This window comes from Eptatretus burgeri, chromosome 11 (genome assembly GCF_056783735.1).
Source record: "Eptatretus burgeri isolate ZD-2024b chromosome 11, Ebu_testis_v1, whole genome shotgun sequence".
NCBI lineage: Eukaryota > Metazoa > Chordata > Myxini > Myxiniformes > Myxinidae > Eptatretus > Eptatretus burgeri.
The window spans coordinates 10,199,879-10,218,378 of NC_140971.1; the positions used below are offsets into that span (position 1 = coordinate 10,199,879).

Genomic DNA, 18,500 nt, shown 5'->3' on the forward strand with positions numbered 1-18,500 from the left:
CGTTTTACTCACTCCACGACCAAGCTGCTCATTTTAAGTGTGCATCAATACAATGCAATTCGTTTGTGTGCGAGTTTGACTTCTACACACACCGGAAGTGCGGACGGAATGAGATGAAAACTTGTGGCTGCACTCGGGGTGTGCACATGGTGGGGGAGAAGGTGGTGGGGTAGCGGTTTAAAAAAATAGGCCATTGTCCTTGGGGTCAATTTCCTCTATATAAATAATGGCAGAGTGCTGCTCCAGGTGGGAGAGGGTATTACAAGTCATACTAAAATACAGCAATTATTGGGGAAGTAGTTCGTCCAGAAGCCTGGTGTCGGCTTAACAGTTCAGGTGACTGGCTTATGACCTTAGGGTCTTGCGTTCCAGCCCTATCGTGTCGTTAAATAACACCAGGTGGGTTTGACTCAGCCGAGCTGTCATCCTTCCGAGGTCGGCAAAATGACTACCAGCTTACTGGAAACAGAGGGCATCGCATCAGCGGCACAGCCGCGCTCCCAGAAACGATGCAACCGAGCAGCCACAGGCTGCATACGAAATGATGGACATATCTAGAATTCTGGAAGAATTGATCCATCCAGAATTCTGGGAAAATGAGCTTGTCCGTATGGAGGGGTACTTCATTTTGGGGTACTTAAAACTTGCTGCAATCCGTTATCAATTATAAACTTCGAAAAATTAAAGACATGATAAAACAGCAGAAATAAATAGCTTCCGATATGGCTATTTAACTCCACCCACTCCGACCCCATCCCCGCCCTCGTGTAATATCATGCTAGCTATTCTCATCCACAGTCTTAATTCCAAGACAGCTGCTGGGAAGTGTGTTGTGCTTCACTGCTTTCCGTCCAGTAAACCATCCAAGGGTAAGTAGTCCTCGTGAGCGGCTTGCCTGCTCAAGCCTCCCACTTGCAGTGCCTGCCCCACCAGCACCCCCAGCGCCATGGTTGGGAGATGATGACAGTGACGAGGAAAGTGGAAAAGTGCCACGTCCTGAACCCAAGCCACTGCCTTTCCGGTGTTCCAGCTATGGATAACAAACAATATAATAACAGAGGGCACTACCTTTAAACATGATTATTCTACAAAAAATTAATTTATTGCACCCCAAACCCTCAAAAACCCAAACCCCACCCCACAAACAAACTCAAAATTATTTCAATCTGATACAATTAACACTATTGACTGTTACTACTTCCTTAACAGCCCCAATTATTTCCATCTGATTGTGGGGGCGGCCAAGGAACGTTTTAGGCCTAAGTCTTTCACGAACTGGCTAGCAGAGTCTGACGTTCGACTAAAGGTGACAGGATATTTAATTTGTTCAGAATGCCGGCAATAACTCGCCTACTCTTCATGCATGACACCTTGGGAACTTTGACATCCACCAACTAATGCTAGCAGATGGGACACCCAGTTCCACGTCCATCTGAGGGACGGCACGCACATTGATGCATCGCCATGCATGCGAGACACCGGGGGGACAGTTTGCAGTGGGGTCGGGATTCAAATCCAGGAAAGACCGCTCTGAGGCGAGTGCGCATACCTCTCGGCCATCCTGCCAGCCGAGCTTACAGATGTATTTCTGGCTTATTGGCAGTCATCAGAATGAAATGGATTCCCCTCCCAAAAGTCTCGCTGGCAAATTGCTCCATTTATGATTATATTTCGACAAATGCAAGCAGAAATATATTTGTGCAAGCGCTAACACATAAGACCACAGTTGGCCAAAACAATCTCGCTGTCTGAATATGCTCAGTACATTGAGAACAATTTTATTAGTGACTCACCACTTCCAGGGGTTTTGGCGGGAGTAACGATATCAGTCGAATTTGCACTCCCTCATCGCCGGCACCAAGCATTGTACCCACGACGTCATCATGTCGTGCCCAGCGTGCATCACGCCCACACATATCCACTATGCAGTCTCCAGCACGAACACCTGCACGCTAAGAGAGGAAAAAAAAACAAAAAAAAGATATGTAAAGCATAATACATGGATGTGCACTAGTTATTATTACAAAAATGGAAATTACTGTATTTTATTGTGACGTTTTGCTTTGATGGAGTGGAACAGTTGTTGAGGTAATTATTGTTGTTTTGGGATATTTAAATATAGCATCGTATTACCTTATTAGTTAAGTAAGGAATAGTGACGTATAACCAGAGAGTTGGTGTCAAAGCCACCCAATGCTTGCCTGTTTATACATTTATCGTTTTTAAAAGACTAGTCTAATAATATTTTTTTATAAAGCATTGCAGTGAAGTCTGATCCAAATAATTTTAAAGCAATACATGTATTTGTAAATTGTAATCAGTAAACTAGTACACATATTAAATGAATAGCAAGCGTCTCGTATAAACAGGCGAGCATTGGGTGGCTTTGACACCATCTTAGGTTGAAATTTTAAAAAGATTTTAAAATCATTTGTTTATTTCAACTTCACTACACCAATAGTATACCCCAAAGGAACCTCTATGCCATATATCAGCATCCTAGTTCACATATTAAATGAATGGCAAGCTTATAAAAAATAACTTGCACCAAAAACTTTAACGTTTATGTGCTACAAAAAAGTTAAGTTCAAAACAGATCAAAAATTTAAAACATTTGAAATTATTTTTTAATTTCAACTTCACTACACCAATAGTATACCCCAAAGGAACCTCCATGCCAAATATCAGCATCCTAATGCACATATTAAATGAATGGCAAGCTTATAAAAAATAACTTGCACCAAAAACTTTAACGTTTATGTGCTACAAAAAAGTTAAGTTCAAAACAGATCAAAAATTTAAAACATTTGAAATTATTTTTTAATTTCAACTTCACTACACCAATAGTATACCCCAAAGGAACCTCCATGCCAAATATCAGCATCCTAGTACACATATTAATGAATGGCAAGCTTCTAAATAACTTGCACCAAAAACTTTAACATTTTCACGCTCATGCTGACGCTCATGCTCACACGGGGGGGGGGGGGGGTATCGTTATAGCTCTCTGTTCTTCAAACAGGTGAGCTAAAAAGTAATAAAATGTAAATAGCAGAGAAATATAAAATTAGTGAAATGTGACCTTGGTCGAGAATCAAAGTAAAAACAGATCATGGTACTGTGGAATAGACTGGACTGGCAAGAGCATGCCTTTACAAGGTTGGGTTTCGATGCCAGGGCCGCCACGCAATTGGCCTACAACGGGCGAGGGGCGAACCTGGTTTGCTCGGCATAAAAGCGTATGACCATGGGACAGAGAGGACCTCGCCAGACAACGAGAGTAAAACAGGAGAGATAGAAATGCTAAGACGGTGAAATAAAAGAAAGAGCACATCAGTGAAGACACGTTTGTGAAGTTGCTTCGCTAGGATTGCATTGTGTGGACATCTATAAAAGTGGCACCTAACTGAGCTATCTGGAGCATCCTTTGTTGGGGTGCACTTTCTGCAAGGCTTGCGAGCTCCTGCCGGGCTGCATCATGTGGCAATTTCCAGGAGCAATATACAAGTGTTCCTCGTGTGAGACAAGTAATTGATACAAGCTGGTATGAATTGCAACGAGATGCTTAACAAAACACCATTTTCAGCACCTTTGCTTTGTGATCTTATAATATGGTTTTCTCGGACAGCTTCATAATCGAGTTCACAATTGGCTTTGTTACAAATTCGTTTCAACTGCTGCTACTACTCACAACACTGTTAAGTCGATCAGCAGTTGCTCGATATAATGTGTGAGACTCATGGCACAACTGCTGATTTGGCTTCAAAATTCAACGACTTTACTTATGCATTTTAGTGAACGGTTGCTTTTGTGTATTTGCTTAGTTAAGGAAAGGGTTAAGTTAAAATGTACAAATTATAAATAAAGAGTTAGTGTTTTATTGCCAACAGAACACCATGAGTACTGTTTTAGTAATATTCAGTTAAACAGCCTGTTTACTCTAACTGCTTAAAATCCAGACCACAACTAGCCCATGATTTGGGGTGTGGTTGCTGCCTTCTTGGACATGATCACCTGATTGTGCCCTATCAATAGTAGCAACCACCAATGATGCAGCAATTGGTGTCAGGAGTAGGATAGCGCCTTCTTGTGGTGGATGTAGATAGAGTGTTCTACTGTGCCATCTAATGACAAATTTGTTTCAACATCTTTGTGTTTTGATTTGCACAAGATGGAAACAGACTCATGCCACAATCTTTCGTTCAGGAGTGTAACAAGAGGATGTTCATCACTCTTTAGGTGAGGCTAACAAAAGTACAGATGCTCTTCCTTGAACTCAGCTGTTTCAAATACTAAGATGGACGGACAAAATGTTGGTTTGAGAGAATATTTATATCCTAAAATAGATTAACAAAATGCTAATTTGGGAGAACAATTTTTTTTTAATGCTAGGATGGTGTTACAATTAATGCAGAAAAGACTAGAAGGCATGGGAGAAGGTTCCCCCTGTACATCTTCAATGTTGTCTCTTGTGAACAATGTTTAAACATTTCTTCCTGTGCAGGGAAATAAGAATATAGGCTCATGAGATTTACATTTACACAGGAGCAGATAAGGGACCAGCAGTAGGGATGATGCACCTCGGGGTTGATAACAAGCGTAAGGGTTAAAATTAAGGAGACAGCTTGGAAGGCTAAGAAAAGACAAAGCTTCAGAGCCAAATAATATGCATCTGAGTGTGTTTAGGAATGTGACAGAAAAGTGAGATATTAACCAATAAATTCAATCTCTCAATGGAGTCGGGATGGATAAGAGAGGATTGGAGAGTAGCAAATGTAACAGAAGTTTAACTTTGGTAGCCCTCAACTTGTTAGTTTAACTTCAGTCGTGGGGCTCAACTTCAATAAGTATGTGGTCAAGCAAAAACTAAAACCATTGATAAAGAATGATGCGTTAAAATAAGTTTCATCAGCATCAATTATTCACTTTTTATGTTGGGCAATTTGATCTGCACCATTTTCAATTTAGCATTTTAATGTTTGCTCTCAAGGGGACAATTACATTCGGTACGTTCAAAAGATCCATTTTCAGCCCTTTGAACTTCGCAGGTTTGGATTATCTTACCTCTGCAACCCCTCCATCTTCCACACCAGCCACCTTCACAGGAGCATCTCCACGGAGCATCAGTCCAAATCCATCCTCACAGGGCGTGAGAATCACGGATCGTGGGGCAGACCAACGATTACGAGCCGAGAATGTGGGTAGTGGACCCTGTTTTTGGAGAGGATGTCAGGATAGAAGGGAGGTGAAATTATATAGCATCAAAAAGAGAAAGATTCTGCATAGTCAGTCATCGAAGGGGCGAACTATCATCGGCATGATAGCCAAATTCGAAATTCCTGCCCAAACCAACAGAAGGAATTGCATCAGAAGAAAGAAGAAGTAGTCATAAAAGGTAGATACGTCGCACTGCAAAACTTAAATCAGCAAGTAACTTTGATCGATTGAAACTTGCTTGTCGATTAATTCAGCATGGCACAAACTCTTTCAGTTCTTACGATTCTTGCAGCGAGTTCAGTGATAATTATTGAAAAAAACCTGCCGTCACAGAGATCTTCACCGCCTGCACACTCACCAGAGCCAAGAAGAGATCCATGGCTTTCACATTTGTAAAATTAGGAAGAGTCAGTTGAAGCTTCTGTTGAGATTTTGCTGCAAAATACGATTCGGGAATTATACAAACATCACGGAATCACTTTGCCAAAAGTCAGCTGGAACGATGCGAGCTTCCACAATTGCTTATTAGACAGAAACTCGCCAGTACACACGGTCATGGGTTCGCACAGTACCATCTTCATGTGGCGTTTCGATATCGTACTGTAACCGCCACAAACTAATTGATGAGAAAGTAATAAAATAAAGGCATACCAACTATGGAGGTTAGAATAACTTTTCACTTCCGAGGATGACGCAATAATTTTAAATGCATATTGATAATATTCCTGCAGAACTGACCCACTTGAGCCCAGTTACTTACAAAGCTGTGGCTGTGAAAATAATTTAATCAAATCTGGTAACCTTTTGCATTTTTCTCTATTTTATTTTATTCATTTCAAGAATCATTTGCGTATCATAGCTTGGTAAGACAAACTACCATTACAAATTTTCATGATTCTATTAAATGTCATTTTTTATTATCATCAAAAATCGTAGTTTAATCCTGAACATGATCTTTTAGACTACGAGTGGGCCTGTTAGTCCACTGGACCAAATTTTCATTGGTCTCCACTGCCTTGTCGTATACCTACCTGCCGTACTACTTGAGCACTAGTTTGCCTTTTCACCAAGCCCAGATGAGCTTGGGCCAGGGTGGGAATTATACGTTTATTATTATTGCGAAATGATACTACGATTATTATTGTTGTTAATATTATCCATATTAATTAATATATGCTTTGTTACAATGTTATCTTTTTTTTATTATTAGAATGCCACGCCATGGAAGGACTGATTAAAGAGGAGGTTTTGGGTCGATGATGACGTCGCGTGATTCGAAGGTTGTAAGCACATTAATAATTAATCGTTGGGCAATTATTTCCTTACATTTGAAACTCAAAATATGCTAAAATTAACTTTTAGGTCAAAACTTTTGTCAGTGATCGAAAAACAGTCCGGAAGTTACCGAAGATGCTATGACGTCACGTCCTCCGAAAACTTCGTGAACATTCGGAAACAGCGTGTGAACAATGGCGAGATGCGAATCGGAGAGTGATTTCAGCGGCGATGAAATTGACTGTTTTCATTCCGATATTGCCGAGGACGAGTTGGAGGATGATGGGAATTTATACTATGGAGTTTCTGGCCCTGAGCCATATAAATTTGAGCCACTTGCACGTGCCAGAAAACGGCCTATTTTGTGTACAAGTGGCAGGACTGACTGTCCGGCAGTTCACACTGACAGACTCCACCAGACAGATTGGTTTGTAGATTTTCATTTTCTTGTTCGATGCATGAAATCATGTAAAGTTTGATTCGTCTGTGACTTGATATAATAATTTTTAACCCTCTAGTCACTCAAGAGTCAGGAATATAATGAATCAATAATGGACACAAATATTTTATGCACCGTAGCTTTGGCGTTGAAGTCTTTCTGACAGCTGAGCTTGACCCCAGCGAAAGTGAACAGTTGGAACAAACCCCCAACTTCAAGAGACTGTTGTGGCATATCTATCGATAATTCTAGCAATGTGTGTGTGTGTGTGTGTGTCTGCTGTTTCTCGACAACCACTGGTCTGATCTAATTGAAACTTGCCAGGTATATTGCTGGGGACCTGAGTATGTGCCTTTTCAAGGTTTGATATTAATCGGACAAGTGCTTCCCAAGTTATGGCCATTTATTTACCAACCAATGACAGGACACGTTGCTGCGTAGGCGTGGCCGATGGGGAAGAGATTCTCAGCCACGCTCCCCATTACGGGTTACAACGTACGGACTTCCGGATCGTGTATTCTAATAATTTCTCGATTTCTTATGCGCACTTATAGATGAACACAATGCCCCAATCCTTGAGAGGTGACAGTGTGAGAAGATGAAGCAGGAGCCAGGTGAGGAGGGGAAGGCTGAATGGTGGGCACAGCGTCACGCTTGTTTTGAAACCGAACTCACTCATTGCGTTACCTTCGTAATCCTCGGCTGTCAAATGGTCACCACAAATGACAAGTCTATCCAAAGGGTCCTCTTTACCCATTTTCTTTGGGGGAAAATTCGCCCGTTTTGTTTGTACAAATCTTATCCACTGCCGGCGAATGTTTGATTCCTTCGAGAATCGGTGGGAGCGATTACCCGTTTTCCAGCCATTTTTCGCAAAACATGACGACACACGTATGAGGCATGATGTAGAAATATCCAAATAACTTTGTTCTACAATAATTCAAAATAAAAAAGGATAATATAGACAGTTGCAAGCTCAAAAAAAGCGAAAGAACGGCCCGCTGAACTGGACACTTCTTCAATAAGCGAGTGAGCTTCCGCTTCGTTTTGGAGAACGTGACGTCACCATCCATATATGGCACGTGGCTGTTTTTTTCAACAGCCTCGAGAAATAACAACTTCGGGGTTAAATTTCATCAATTTTCCCAATAGTTAGGCAACCACAATAGTTTGCATCAAACTATTTAATGCACATATAATCATATTGATAAATTTTCAGAACATTCTTGGTGACCCGCAACCTGCTCTTTAAGTCCTTCCACGGCGTAGCATTATAATGACAAAAAAAAACCATACACCTTACTCAGGGGTTTTAAACAGTCATTTTCCCACAATTCATAACTTATAAACACACCAGCCACCACCTGTCATGGGGAATGGATGAGAGTCTGGAAGGAGGGGTGGGAGGAGGGGCAAGGTACCTTTCCTTGTGGAATAAAATGGACTGGCCTAACTCGATCTGTGAATTTTCCCACCCGGAGTTCTCCTAATGGCAAATCCTCCTTTCTGGATATGGTGATGACAAACTTCCCAGCAAATGCCGTCTTCTTTTATTGGTTCATCTGATCATATGATTGTGAGAGTCAACATCTCACTGGCTATTCTCAGAGAGAGCGAGCTGCCTCAGTGCTAGCGAGTCTGGCAGTTCACTCAGGCAGTTTGGCAGGGATTGCAAGCAGCCATCTCTCTTCAGGAATAGTCTCCTATATCGATCTATCTATCTATCTACCTCTCTCACACAAATTCAACCCATCTCATCTTCACTTGTCAAACCCTTCTTTCCACCCATGGAACACTGAATCATGTGGTGAGCCTATTACTTTGAAACAACTGACCTTCTCTTCTGAGAAGGCAAACTCAGATGATTCCACAAAGCTCACAACAATTGTGTCAACTTCCACAACATCTGTGGTACCTCAACATTGAACTTTCAAACTCGTCTCCCTCCTCAAAAACCTCGTGGCACCTTGTTAAGTGTGTCTCTGGAGTATGCTCCCCTTCCAACCCTTCCCTCACTTCAAATGGCACCACAGACAACTCCACTCGTGAGAAGGCCGAATGCTTCAATTCCACGTTTGCTTCCAGATATTGTGTACCCAACCCCTTACTCTCTGTACCCACCATACCCAGTCACACTCACCTGCTCTTGAACTGTGTCTTTTGCATTTGAGAATGTGGAGAAGGTGCTTTCAACCCTGGACTCCGATTCTGCAACTGCATTGGACGGCATCAACTCACGTGTCCTTAAAAACCTGCTCTGCTGCTCTTACACATCCTCATTATGCTCTGTCCACCCTATCATTTGTGCTTGGTAATCAGCCAATATCACTGAATTACATTTTAAAAAAGGTACGAAAACCGATCACCTTAATTATAGACCTATAAGCTTACTTCCAATCATCAGCAAGGTCATGGAATCCATCATCGCAGTTGATATGAAATCCTTAATTTTCTTAAACAGACCAGGTCACTCTACATTGGACATACTGCTTCTCCTCACCCAACAATGGATGGAGGCACTCGATGTCAGACATGAGATCAGGGCTGTCTCTCGATACATCTCGAGCTTTCGACACAGTCTGGTATCCCACATTGCTCTACAAACTCTCTGCCTATGGCATCCAATGCCAACTCCACTCTGGGGTTACCGATTTCCTTTACTCTCCTAGCCAAAGTGTGGCTATCGAGGGAATCCTTTCATCTCCTCTCTTATTAAGGCTGGAGTGACCGAAGGTGGTGTTCTGGACTTCATCAAATTCCTATTCTTCATCAACGATCTCTCTGACTCTTTGGAAAGTCCTCTTTATCTACTTGCTGACTCCACCCTCTGCCATGACAAACCTCATCCTTCAGACAGACAGGCAAGCAGCCTCTTCCCTTTTTAAACCACTACAGAATCACAATCTGGTCAAACACTTGGAAGCTGTCTTTCAATGCTGACAAATCTCACAATCACACTATCTCTCTCTGAAAGGACGGTATGGCAAACCATCCTATCTACTTTAACAATCCTTTAGAAGAAGTTAAGTCACTCAAACCTTTGGGGCTCACTATCAGTGATGATCTTTCTTGGGCAAAGCACATTTCTAAGTCTGCCTCCAAAGTCAGTTGCTGACTCGGCATTCTCCATCATGCAAAGTCCTTCCTTGGCACACCTGAACTCTTGTCTACCTACAAGGCCTTCATCGGCAGCTTGATGGAGTGCTACTCTCCTTTCTGGGCTCGTGCGCCTGCCTCACATCTTGTTAGTTTGACGTCATGGAAAAAAGACTTTCAAAGATTTAATTATTGCAATATCCTGCGATGAAGCCGAGTCTATGGGCTTGTCACTTTCACACCGCAGACAGGTCGGTTGTGTCGATTTTCGACTGCCTTCTGGTCTTCCACCCTCTGGCCTTTCCGTCCATTGCCCCGCCCTCCCGCCAATGTTCCTTCAGTGCACTCGAGGTCCACCGTCAACCCCCTCTGAGGGAAAGTCCATAAATCCAGAATCATTGCTCATCTCCACTCATTTGTTCTTTTTTTCCCCACCTGTGGAACAAATTTCCACAATCTCTTCAATCTCATTCTTCCCTCCAAATCTTCAAGAGAGATGTTCAGCACCATCTAAAATCTAAATCATCCTCCATCCAAAATCATGATCTTTACTACCCCCATTAACACCCCTCCCCAAGTCAACCTCTTTCCAAATCTCCAGTTTTTCCTTCTGTAGCCATCTTGTCCACCCTGTGCGTCCACCCCAACCCCTCATTCGTCTGCACATTCCTCATTTGTCCAATTCTCCCTCAACCCCGCTGTTGGTGTTTCACCCCACACCCTTCTCTTGTTCCTTTTGGTTTGTTGTGTCCTGATCCATTCGATGTTCTAGCTCTTCCACGAGCCTTGACTTTGTTTGCACAAAAAAACACTTGACTAACCCCTTCCCCACCCCTTTGTTCTCAAGAGGACCCTACACTCGAGAAATGTAGTCTTTTTGTGTATACATGCTTCTCGCATAAAACTGCACAACATTGTGACTACTTATTTACAATCATCATACACAAAGCTTGGAAATCATACACAGAGGTGACACAGACATTATTAGGCACTTCATTTTTTAGCTGCATTCAAAGGACATTAGAAGTCATTGGGAAAACAGATTATGGTATATGAACCTGCGTTCCCTACATCATGAGGCAGTGGTTAGGTGGGAACTCAAACAGGGCAACCCAAACTATTCATTCATTTGTTGTCGCAAAAAAAAACAAAAAAAAAACCTGTCCACCATATTCACACGGCTCTTTGAATAAACACTCTTTGTAACTGTCGCTCTTTAAAGTCTTTCTCACAAGAAGCATCAGTGGTAGAAAGTGTACTGTGCTTGTTCAAATTACCAGCAATATTGGGGACTTCATCAATGTCTATGAAATTGTCCTCCTCGTCGAGGTCAGAGTATTTGGTGAGAGAGTGGTTGTGACTGAATGTCAGCACCTCTTGAAGCACATCCAGCCGGCGCAGTGGCTTGCAAAACATGTGCACACGTAGTGCCTCCTCATGGAGGAGAACAGCACGCCGAAGGTGTGCTTTGCCTGCCGAGATTCCAAAGATAAAATTAATGGTTCATCATGATAAATCTATAAAATTATTTGAGGGGTCATCTACGTATTATGTCTGTTGACATGTCAGAATTTTTTCTTCCCCTCTTTCTACCATATATGCACTTGACTAACCCCTTTGCTCCAAACACATCTCAACCACCAATGAAGTACACTTTGGAAGTGAGTCTCCCCTCAAGACCATGCTATCAGATCATCCTCTGCAATGATGAAGAACTTTCAAATACCATTGGAATTGCAGTATTAAAACTTCAGCCAATGATAGTTTTTGGAGAATAGGGCCAGCTGAATATTTAAACAAGGGGGAATACCACCACAGGCCTCACAATCCTGGGACATCTGAATTGTAAACAGTTGATTTATTGTTCTAGTACAACGAACATTTAAAAATCATTAAAAAAAACACAACAAACAAATGAATCACATAGGAGTTATTCGACTTATTATTATGAAAAAGGGTTTTAGTATCAGATTCTTTTGAGTCACATTTGAAAAATAAATCAGGCCTTTTAGATGTGGAATGCTGTCCTTGTACAACAGACAGGTGCAAATATCAGCCGTTCCATAGAGCTATGTCAACATAAAGGCAGAGATAGTAGAGTACCGAAAATTGGGTTGACATGCATTTTAATTGGCAGGTTCATTTGGAGCACATTTTAGCCACTTCTCGAAAGGCTGCAAATAATTTATTCTCGCAAAGAGATAACTTCCTCCTCCCCCATCTTGAGCACGATGGCTTTCACATACGAATTTGTCCAAACAAATGCATCCACTTAGTATTCCCGTCTGTCTGTCTGTCCGTCCATCCATCAATACACATCAGATTATGATCGAGGAACAACTTAATTTCAATTGAATGTTATATTTTGAACACAAATCGGAAAATTCACCTTTTGAAGATAATTAAGATGAAAAAAATAAAAAGCCTTACCCTTGGTCCGCCCGCAATCACCTCTCAGGGGTCTTAAGCTGCCATTTTATTTTGGCCTGCTCAAAAATGCCTTGCCTTGGAACCACAATGTTACTTTCACGGACTAATTAAAGTATATAATCAAAATCGCTGTCTTCGGATTGAAGATCGGAGCTCGTGAACTATGGTAAATAAGTGGCAAAATCAGGAGTGAAATCGGAAAATGTAAAGAAATTAGTTTTTGCGACAACTAAGTGTATTTAATTTAAGATCCAGGAACAAACTTGGATTCATGTCCAGGGTAGTGTGACTTTGTCTGGATCCTGTTTGGATTCAGACCAGGTCACTCTATCCTGGAAATGCTGCTTCTGCTTTCCCAACAATGGAAGGAGGACCTCAATGCCAGACATGAGATCAGAGACATCTCCCGAGACGTGTCACATGCTTTTGATACGGTCTGGCACCCTGCATGCCTGGTGTTGGCTTAATGGTGAGGGTGGTGGGCTTGGGATCCTACGATCCTGAGTTCAAATCCCATTTGGCTGTTGAATTAATACCTGGTGGGGTTGACTCTGCCTGTCATCCTTCTGAGGTTAGCAAAATGAGTGCCAGCTTGCTGATATTCTGTGTCGGAGTGGCAACCTGTCCAGGTGCGCCCAATAGCCAAGGAGACTGCTTAGGCAGCACCAACACTCTGCACAGAGTATGGTCCCAATGTATGGATGGATGGTACACTGCCCTGCTCACCAAACTCTCTTACTATGGTATCCAAGGACATCTCCACTCATGGCTCGCAGACTTCCTCTCCTGTCACAGCCAATATGTGGCCCTTCATTGAGTTCTCTCATCCCATCTTCCTGTCCAGACTGGAGTTCCTCAAGACAGTGTTCTGGGCCCTGTTCTTTTTCTGGTTTTCATCAATGATTTCACTGACTCTGGAAAATCCTCTTTATCTCTTTGCTGATGAATCCACCCTCTGCCGTACCATCTGTCATCCCTCAGATCGGCAAGCAGCAGCTTCTTCACTCTCTGCAGATCTGGATAAAATCACAAGCTTGTCCAACAATTGGAATGTCTTTCAATCCTAGCAAATCTCACTACGTCTCTCCGAAAGGACCATCTGGTACCCCCACCCCCGCCCCCCCCCCCAACATCGACTTTCTCAACAATCCTCTTAAGGAAGTCATTTCATTTAAGCTTCTGGGCCTCACCATCTGCCATGATCTTTCCTGGGAAAGCCACATCTCCAAGCTGGCCTCCTGGCCTCCAAAGCCAGCTGCTGACTGGGCATCCTCCGTCGTGCAAAGTCCTTTCTTGGCACACCTGAGCTCCTCACCACACACAAAGCTTTCATCTGCAGCCTGATGGAGTACTGCTCTCCCCTCTGGGCTGGTGCTCCTGCCTCTCACCTATCTCGGTTTCATGCTGTGGAAACCAAATAAAAGCATTTAGGATCATTGGTATCTCCCGCGATGAGGCCGAGTCTTTAGGTCCGTCACTCTCTCACCACATGCAGGTCGGTGGTCTTTCTGTCTTCTACCGTCTCCTCTCCAGCCTCACCCCTCCTGCTCTGTCTGTGATATGTTCCCCCCATATTTCCGCAGGGCGCTCAAGGTTCGCCAGCAACCCCCTTCTTGTAAAATGACTAAAATCACGAATCACTGCTCACCTTCACTCTTTCATTCCTCTTATTTTTCCTGCCTTTGGAACAAACTCCCTCACTCTATTCAATCCCACTCTTCCCTCCAGGTCTTCAAAACAGCTGTTCACCACCATCTCTTATCTTCCCCCATCCAAAACCACAATCGTTTCTACCCCCGCAAATCCACCCCAAACCCACCTCCTTCAAATTCCCTGCTTTCATTCCTGAAAGTCCCCGTAGTGTCCATCTTGTTTACCCCATGTACCCTATATGCCATACCTCTCCCTTTCACAGATCTCCTAATGTCTCTGTTCCCCACTGTTTTGTGATTCCATCTCACGCCCCTCTCGTCTCCTGCTCCCCTTGTACGTTCTGTGTGTTAACTCTTAAACGAGCCTCGACATTGCATACAAAAAAAAGAAGCAAGGTGTGTGTGTGTGTGTGTGTGTGTGTGTGTGTGTGTGTGTGTGTGTGTGTGTGTGTGTGTGTGTCTGTGTGTGTGCGTGCGTGTGTGTGTGTGTGTGTGTGTGTGTGTGCATGGGCGTGTACGTGTGCGCTCCCTCCTTCTCCATATTTACACAAGAAAATGTGAAATTGCCAAAGCATTAAACTTAACTTTTTTCTGCTGTTCGGACAATTATATTGAGTGAAGAAAAGATTAAGGAATGTGCTGAAAGTGTGACTTCATCGAGTACCATAAAAATAATTAACCAGCGAGATTGGCGCGAAGGCTCCTTCGGCCATGGCTGGATTCTCCATGGGGAAATCCCCAGAGTAAGGAAGACAAAATCAAATTAAGAGATCGATTAACATAACGGGAGGATTATAATGAGTAAAGCAAAGGGATAAGTGAACGAGTTCAAGAGAAAATTGGAAAATGTTGTAAAATATTTAAATTAATTTACTCTTTGCTCTTTCTAACGCTCCCACCCCCCTCCTGACACCGTCTCCTGCCCGGAGTCTATAGCGACGTGTGGTGTGGCATCGCTCTCCCCCCCACCTTCCTCGCTTCCCTAACCCATCCTCTCTCTCCCCTCCCCACCTTCCTCGCTTCCCTAACCCATCCTCTCTCTCCCCTCCCCACCTCTCTCCTCCCCTTCTCGCTCCCACCCCCCTCCTCGGACCCCCTTCCTCCTGGTGTGTATAGCGATGTGAGTAGGGTGAATATACTGGTTCTAGCTCACTTTTCCCCATGTAAATGAATGGGGGATTTTCAGCGATTCCCTTTTTTTTTCCCTAAAAATAAACCCCCTTTTTATCCATTTTTCCCTGCTGTGCAGGGGTTTGGCTTTTTGTGAGGCAATGTTTTATGGTCGGATGCCCTTCCTGGACGCCTCTTACAACACAGGGATATGGTACACCTATTCTAACCGGGGCATACACCGGGACCAGTATACTGGTACTCATTTCGCCGACCTCGGAAGGATGACAGGCTGAGTCAACCCCCTGGTGTTAATTCAGCAGCTGAGCGGGATTCGAACTCGGGACACTGGGATCCCAAGCCGCCACCCTAACCACTAGGCCAACACCAGGCTTTGTATATATATAACCAGGCTATCCCAAGGTATATTTATTTGTCTCCCCTTTTAACCTGGAGGTTGATCAGCTCACTCATTGAACCTATAAAGATTTGTTCATTCTCAAATTCCTTCAATAGTTTAATTTTCTTTGCACAATAATCCCCATCTAAAATATTGACAAACAAAACATTTGAATCTTTATATTTTTTAAGATACCCCTTTTGTGCCATTACGAAATGATAAACTTCTCTTAATGATCTCATCTGACCACCGCCCGAGTTGCAAATCATTTTTGTGTATAAACCACGCCATAAAAAGTTTTGTTTCAAATGTTTTCAGTTCATGGCGTGAAAATGAGGAAGTGTTTTTGACACGGTCGTGCTGTGTGGTTTTAGACAGTCATGCTGTGAAAAAATAGGAACTATTCTGTGAGACAAGGTCTCGTGTTTATATTTTATCTCAGAACACGAACTGAAAACATTTGAATCAAAACCATTTTAAGTATGTTTTGTAAATGATTCATACAATCGCCCAGTTATTTTCTAAGCTGTCATTTCCTGTGGCCGCACCCAATGCTTAGGGAATTTCCTCGTCGTTGCCTTATAAGTGATTCACCAGACAAAGTTTCTGCCAGACGGGATTTTCATTTTTACAACTGAGACATGGGCGATCTTTCTTCCGATGAAGACAAAAGCTTACTACAGAGTTGGTAAGTTTGTGTATGGTTTTCTCTTTGAACGATGAAGCAAATGATTATTAATTAAATCATGATAATTCTGATATATATATATATATATATATATATATATATATATATATATATATATATATATATATATATATATATATTTTTTTTTTTTTTTTCCTGACAGGGCATTGGAAGAAATTGAGTTTACATATCACGACGTGGTTCATGAAATTAATACTCTTATTGAAGAGATCAATGATTTTAGAAGAGAATTGAAAGACATTTACAATGAGTGGCATGAAGTCTTATCACGTCCTCTCATCTCGAAGGAATTAAACCAATGGTGAGACACGTGTGTGTGTGTGTGTGTGTGTCTGTCTTTCTACCTACCTCTCTCTGCTCTTATTGAAGAGGTCAATGATTTATAATGACTGGTCTCTGATCTCGAATGAATTAAACCAATGGTGAGACACGTGTGTGTGTGTGTGTGTGTGTGTGTGTGTGTGTGTGTGTGTGTGTGTGTGTGTGTGTGTGTGTGTGTGTGTGTGTGTGTGTGTGTGTGTGTGTGTGTGTGCGCGTGTGTGTGTGTGTTGCTTTCCCTGTCTGTTTGTATCTCTCTCTGTCTGTCTCTTCATCTATACCCTTGACTTATTTTTTTTTTCAGCACTATCGCACAACATCAGCTGTTGAAGCAATCTTGTACAACACATGATTTTCTGGAGGTAAATATTTCTGAATTATTATTAATATCACTCTCTCTTTAGAATGTCGTCTTATGTTGGTTGCATCATTAGTTTGGACGCGGTTTTGTCAGTACACTGGAATTAATTTTATTGACCTTGAAAGGATGACAGGCTCCTGGTGTGTTAATTCAGTGGTCAACGAGGCTTACTCATATTACCATGTAATTATTATCCACTTTTTGTTTCAAAACAGAATATGGTGTCTGAGTTTCGAAATCACAAGACATCTGGAGAAGATTGCTGGGAAAGATTACACATTCTCGCAAATGAATATTTAATATTTTCAATATTAATAAATTATATTTGTTTTGTATACAATTACTTGATTCTGAATTACAAGAAGAGGATCAAGACATGAACGAGAGGGAGGGGTTGGGGGGTGGGGGGGTGGGGGGGGAGGGGCGCTCCCCAATGACCCATCACCCCCTCATCCCATCCCTCCCTCCCCATGTGTGTGTGTGGGGAAGGGTGGGGGTGGGATGAGGGAGGTGGTGGGTCAAAGGTGGGGGCGCACAGGGGGATGAGGGGGTGGGGCTTGTGTGGGTGGGGTTTATGTGGGTGGGGCTTGTGTGGGTGGGGCTTGTGTGGGCGGGGCTTCGGTGGGAGGGGTGTGTGTGGGTGGGGCTTGTGTGGGTGGGGCTTGTGTGGGCGGGGCTTGTGTGGGCGGGGCTTGTGTGGGCGGGGCTTGTGTGGGAGGGGTTTATGTGGACAGGGTTTATGTGGGCAGGGTTTATGTGGGCAGGGTTTATGTGGACAGGGTTTATGTTGGCAGGGTTTATGTGGGCAGGGTTTATGTGGGCAGGGTTTATGTGGGCAGGGTTTATGTGGGCAGGGTTTATGTGGGCAGGGTTTATGTGGGCAGGGTTTATGTGGGTGGAGCTTGTGTGGGAGGGGTTTATGTGGACAGGAGTAGGGTGGATTTACTGATTCTGGCTCACTTTTCCCCATGTAAATGAATGGGGGATTTTCAGCGATTCCCTTTTTTTTCCCTAAAAATAAACCCCCTTTTTATCCGTTTTTCCCTGCTGTGCAGGGGTTTGGCTTTTTGTGAGGCAATGTTTTATGGTCGGATGCCCTTCCTGGGCGCCTCTTACAACACAGGGATATGGTACACCTATTCTAACCGGGGCATACACCGGGACCAGTATACTGGTACTCATTTCGCCGACCTCGGAAGGATGACAGGCTGAGTCAACCCCCTGGTGTTAATTCAGCAGCTGAGCGGGATTCGAACTCGGGACACTGGGATCCCAAGCCGCCACCCTAACCACTAAGCCAACACCAGGCTTTGTATATATATAACCAGGCTATCCCAAGGTATATTTATTTGTCTCCCCTTTAACCTGGAAGTTGATCAGCTCACTCATTGAACCTATAAAGATTTGTTCATTCTCAAATTCCTTCAATAGTTTAATTTTCTTTGCACAATAATCCCCATCTAAAATATTGACAAACAAAACATTTGAATCTT

At 43.0% G+C, this 18,500-nt stretch overlaps 1 protein-coding gene and 1 long non-coding RNA gene across 2 annotated transcripts in view; one reads left to right on the plus strand and one right to left on the minus strand.

Annotated features, from left to right (window-relative positions):
* The window catches only part of LOC147016484 (rhophilin-2-like), a 137,602-nt gene that overhangs the window by 1,870 nt on the left and 117,232 nt on the right, over window positions 1-18,500 (minus strand). Inside the window, exons 11-15 of the mRNA XM_085845180.1 lie at window positions 11,305-11,499; window positions 5,576-5,652; window positions 5,065-5,211; window positions 1,794-1,952; window positions 1-1,030 (exon numbers count right to left, since the gene is read on the minus strand). The exon at window positions 1-1,030 is cut by the window's left edge and continues 1,870 nt beyond it. Coding sequence (XP_085701306.1) covers window positions 779-1,030; window positions 1,794-1,952; window positions 5,065-5,211; window positions 5,576-5,652; window positions 11,305-11,499 — 830 coding nt within the window. The 3' untranslated portion in view covers window positions 1-778. The remainder of the gene's footprint in view (window positions 1,031-1,793; window positions 1,953-5,064; window positions 5,212-5,575; window positions 5,653-11,304; window positions 11,500-18,500) is intronic.
* On the plus strand, window positions 15,980-17,384 carry LOC147016485 (uncharacterized). The gene is made up of 4 exons (XR_015049067.1): window positions 15,980-16,307; window positions 16,471-16,629; window positions 16,951-17,008; window positions 17,223-17,384. It is a non-coding gene; the product is annotated as an uncharacterized LOC147016485 (long non-coding RNA).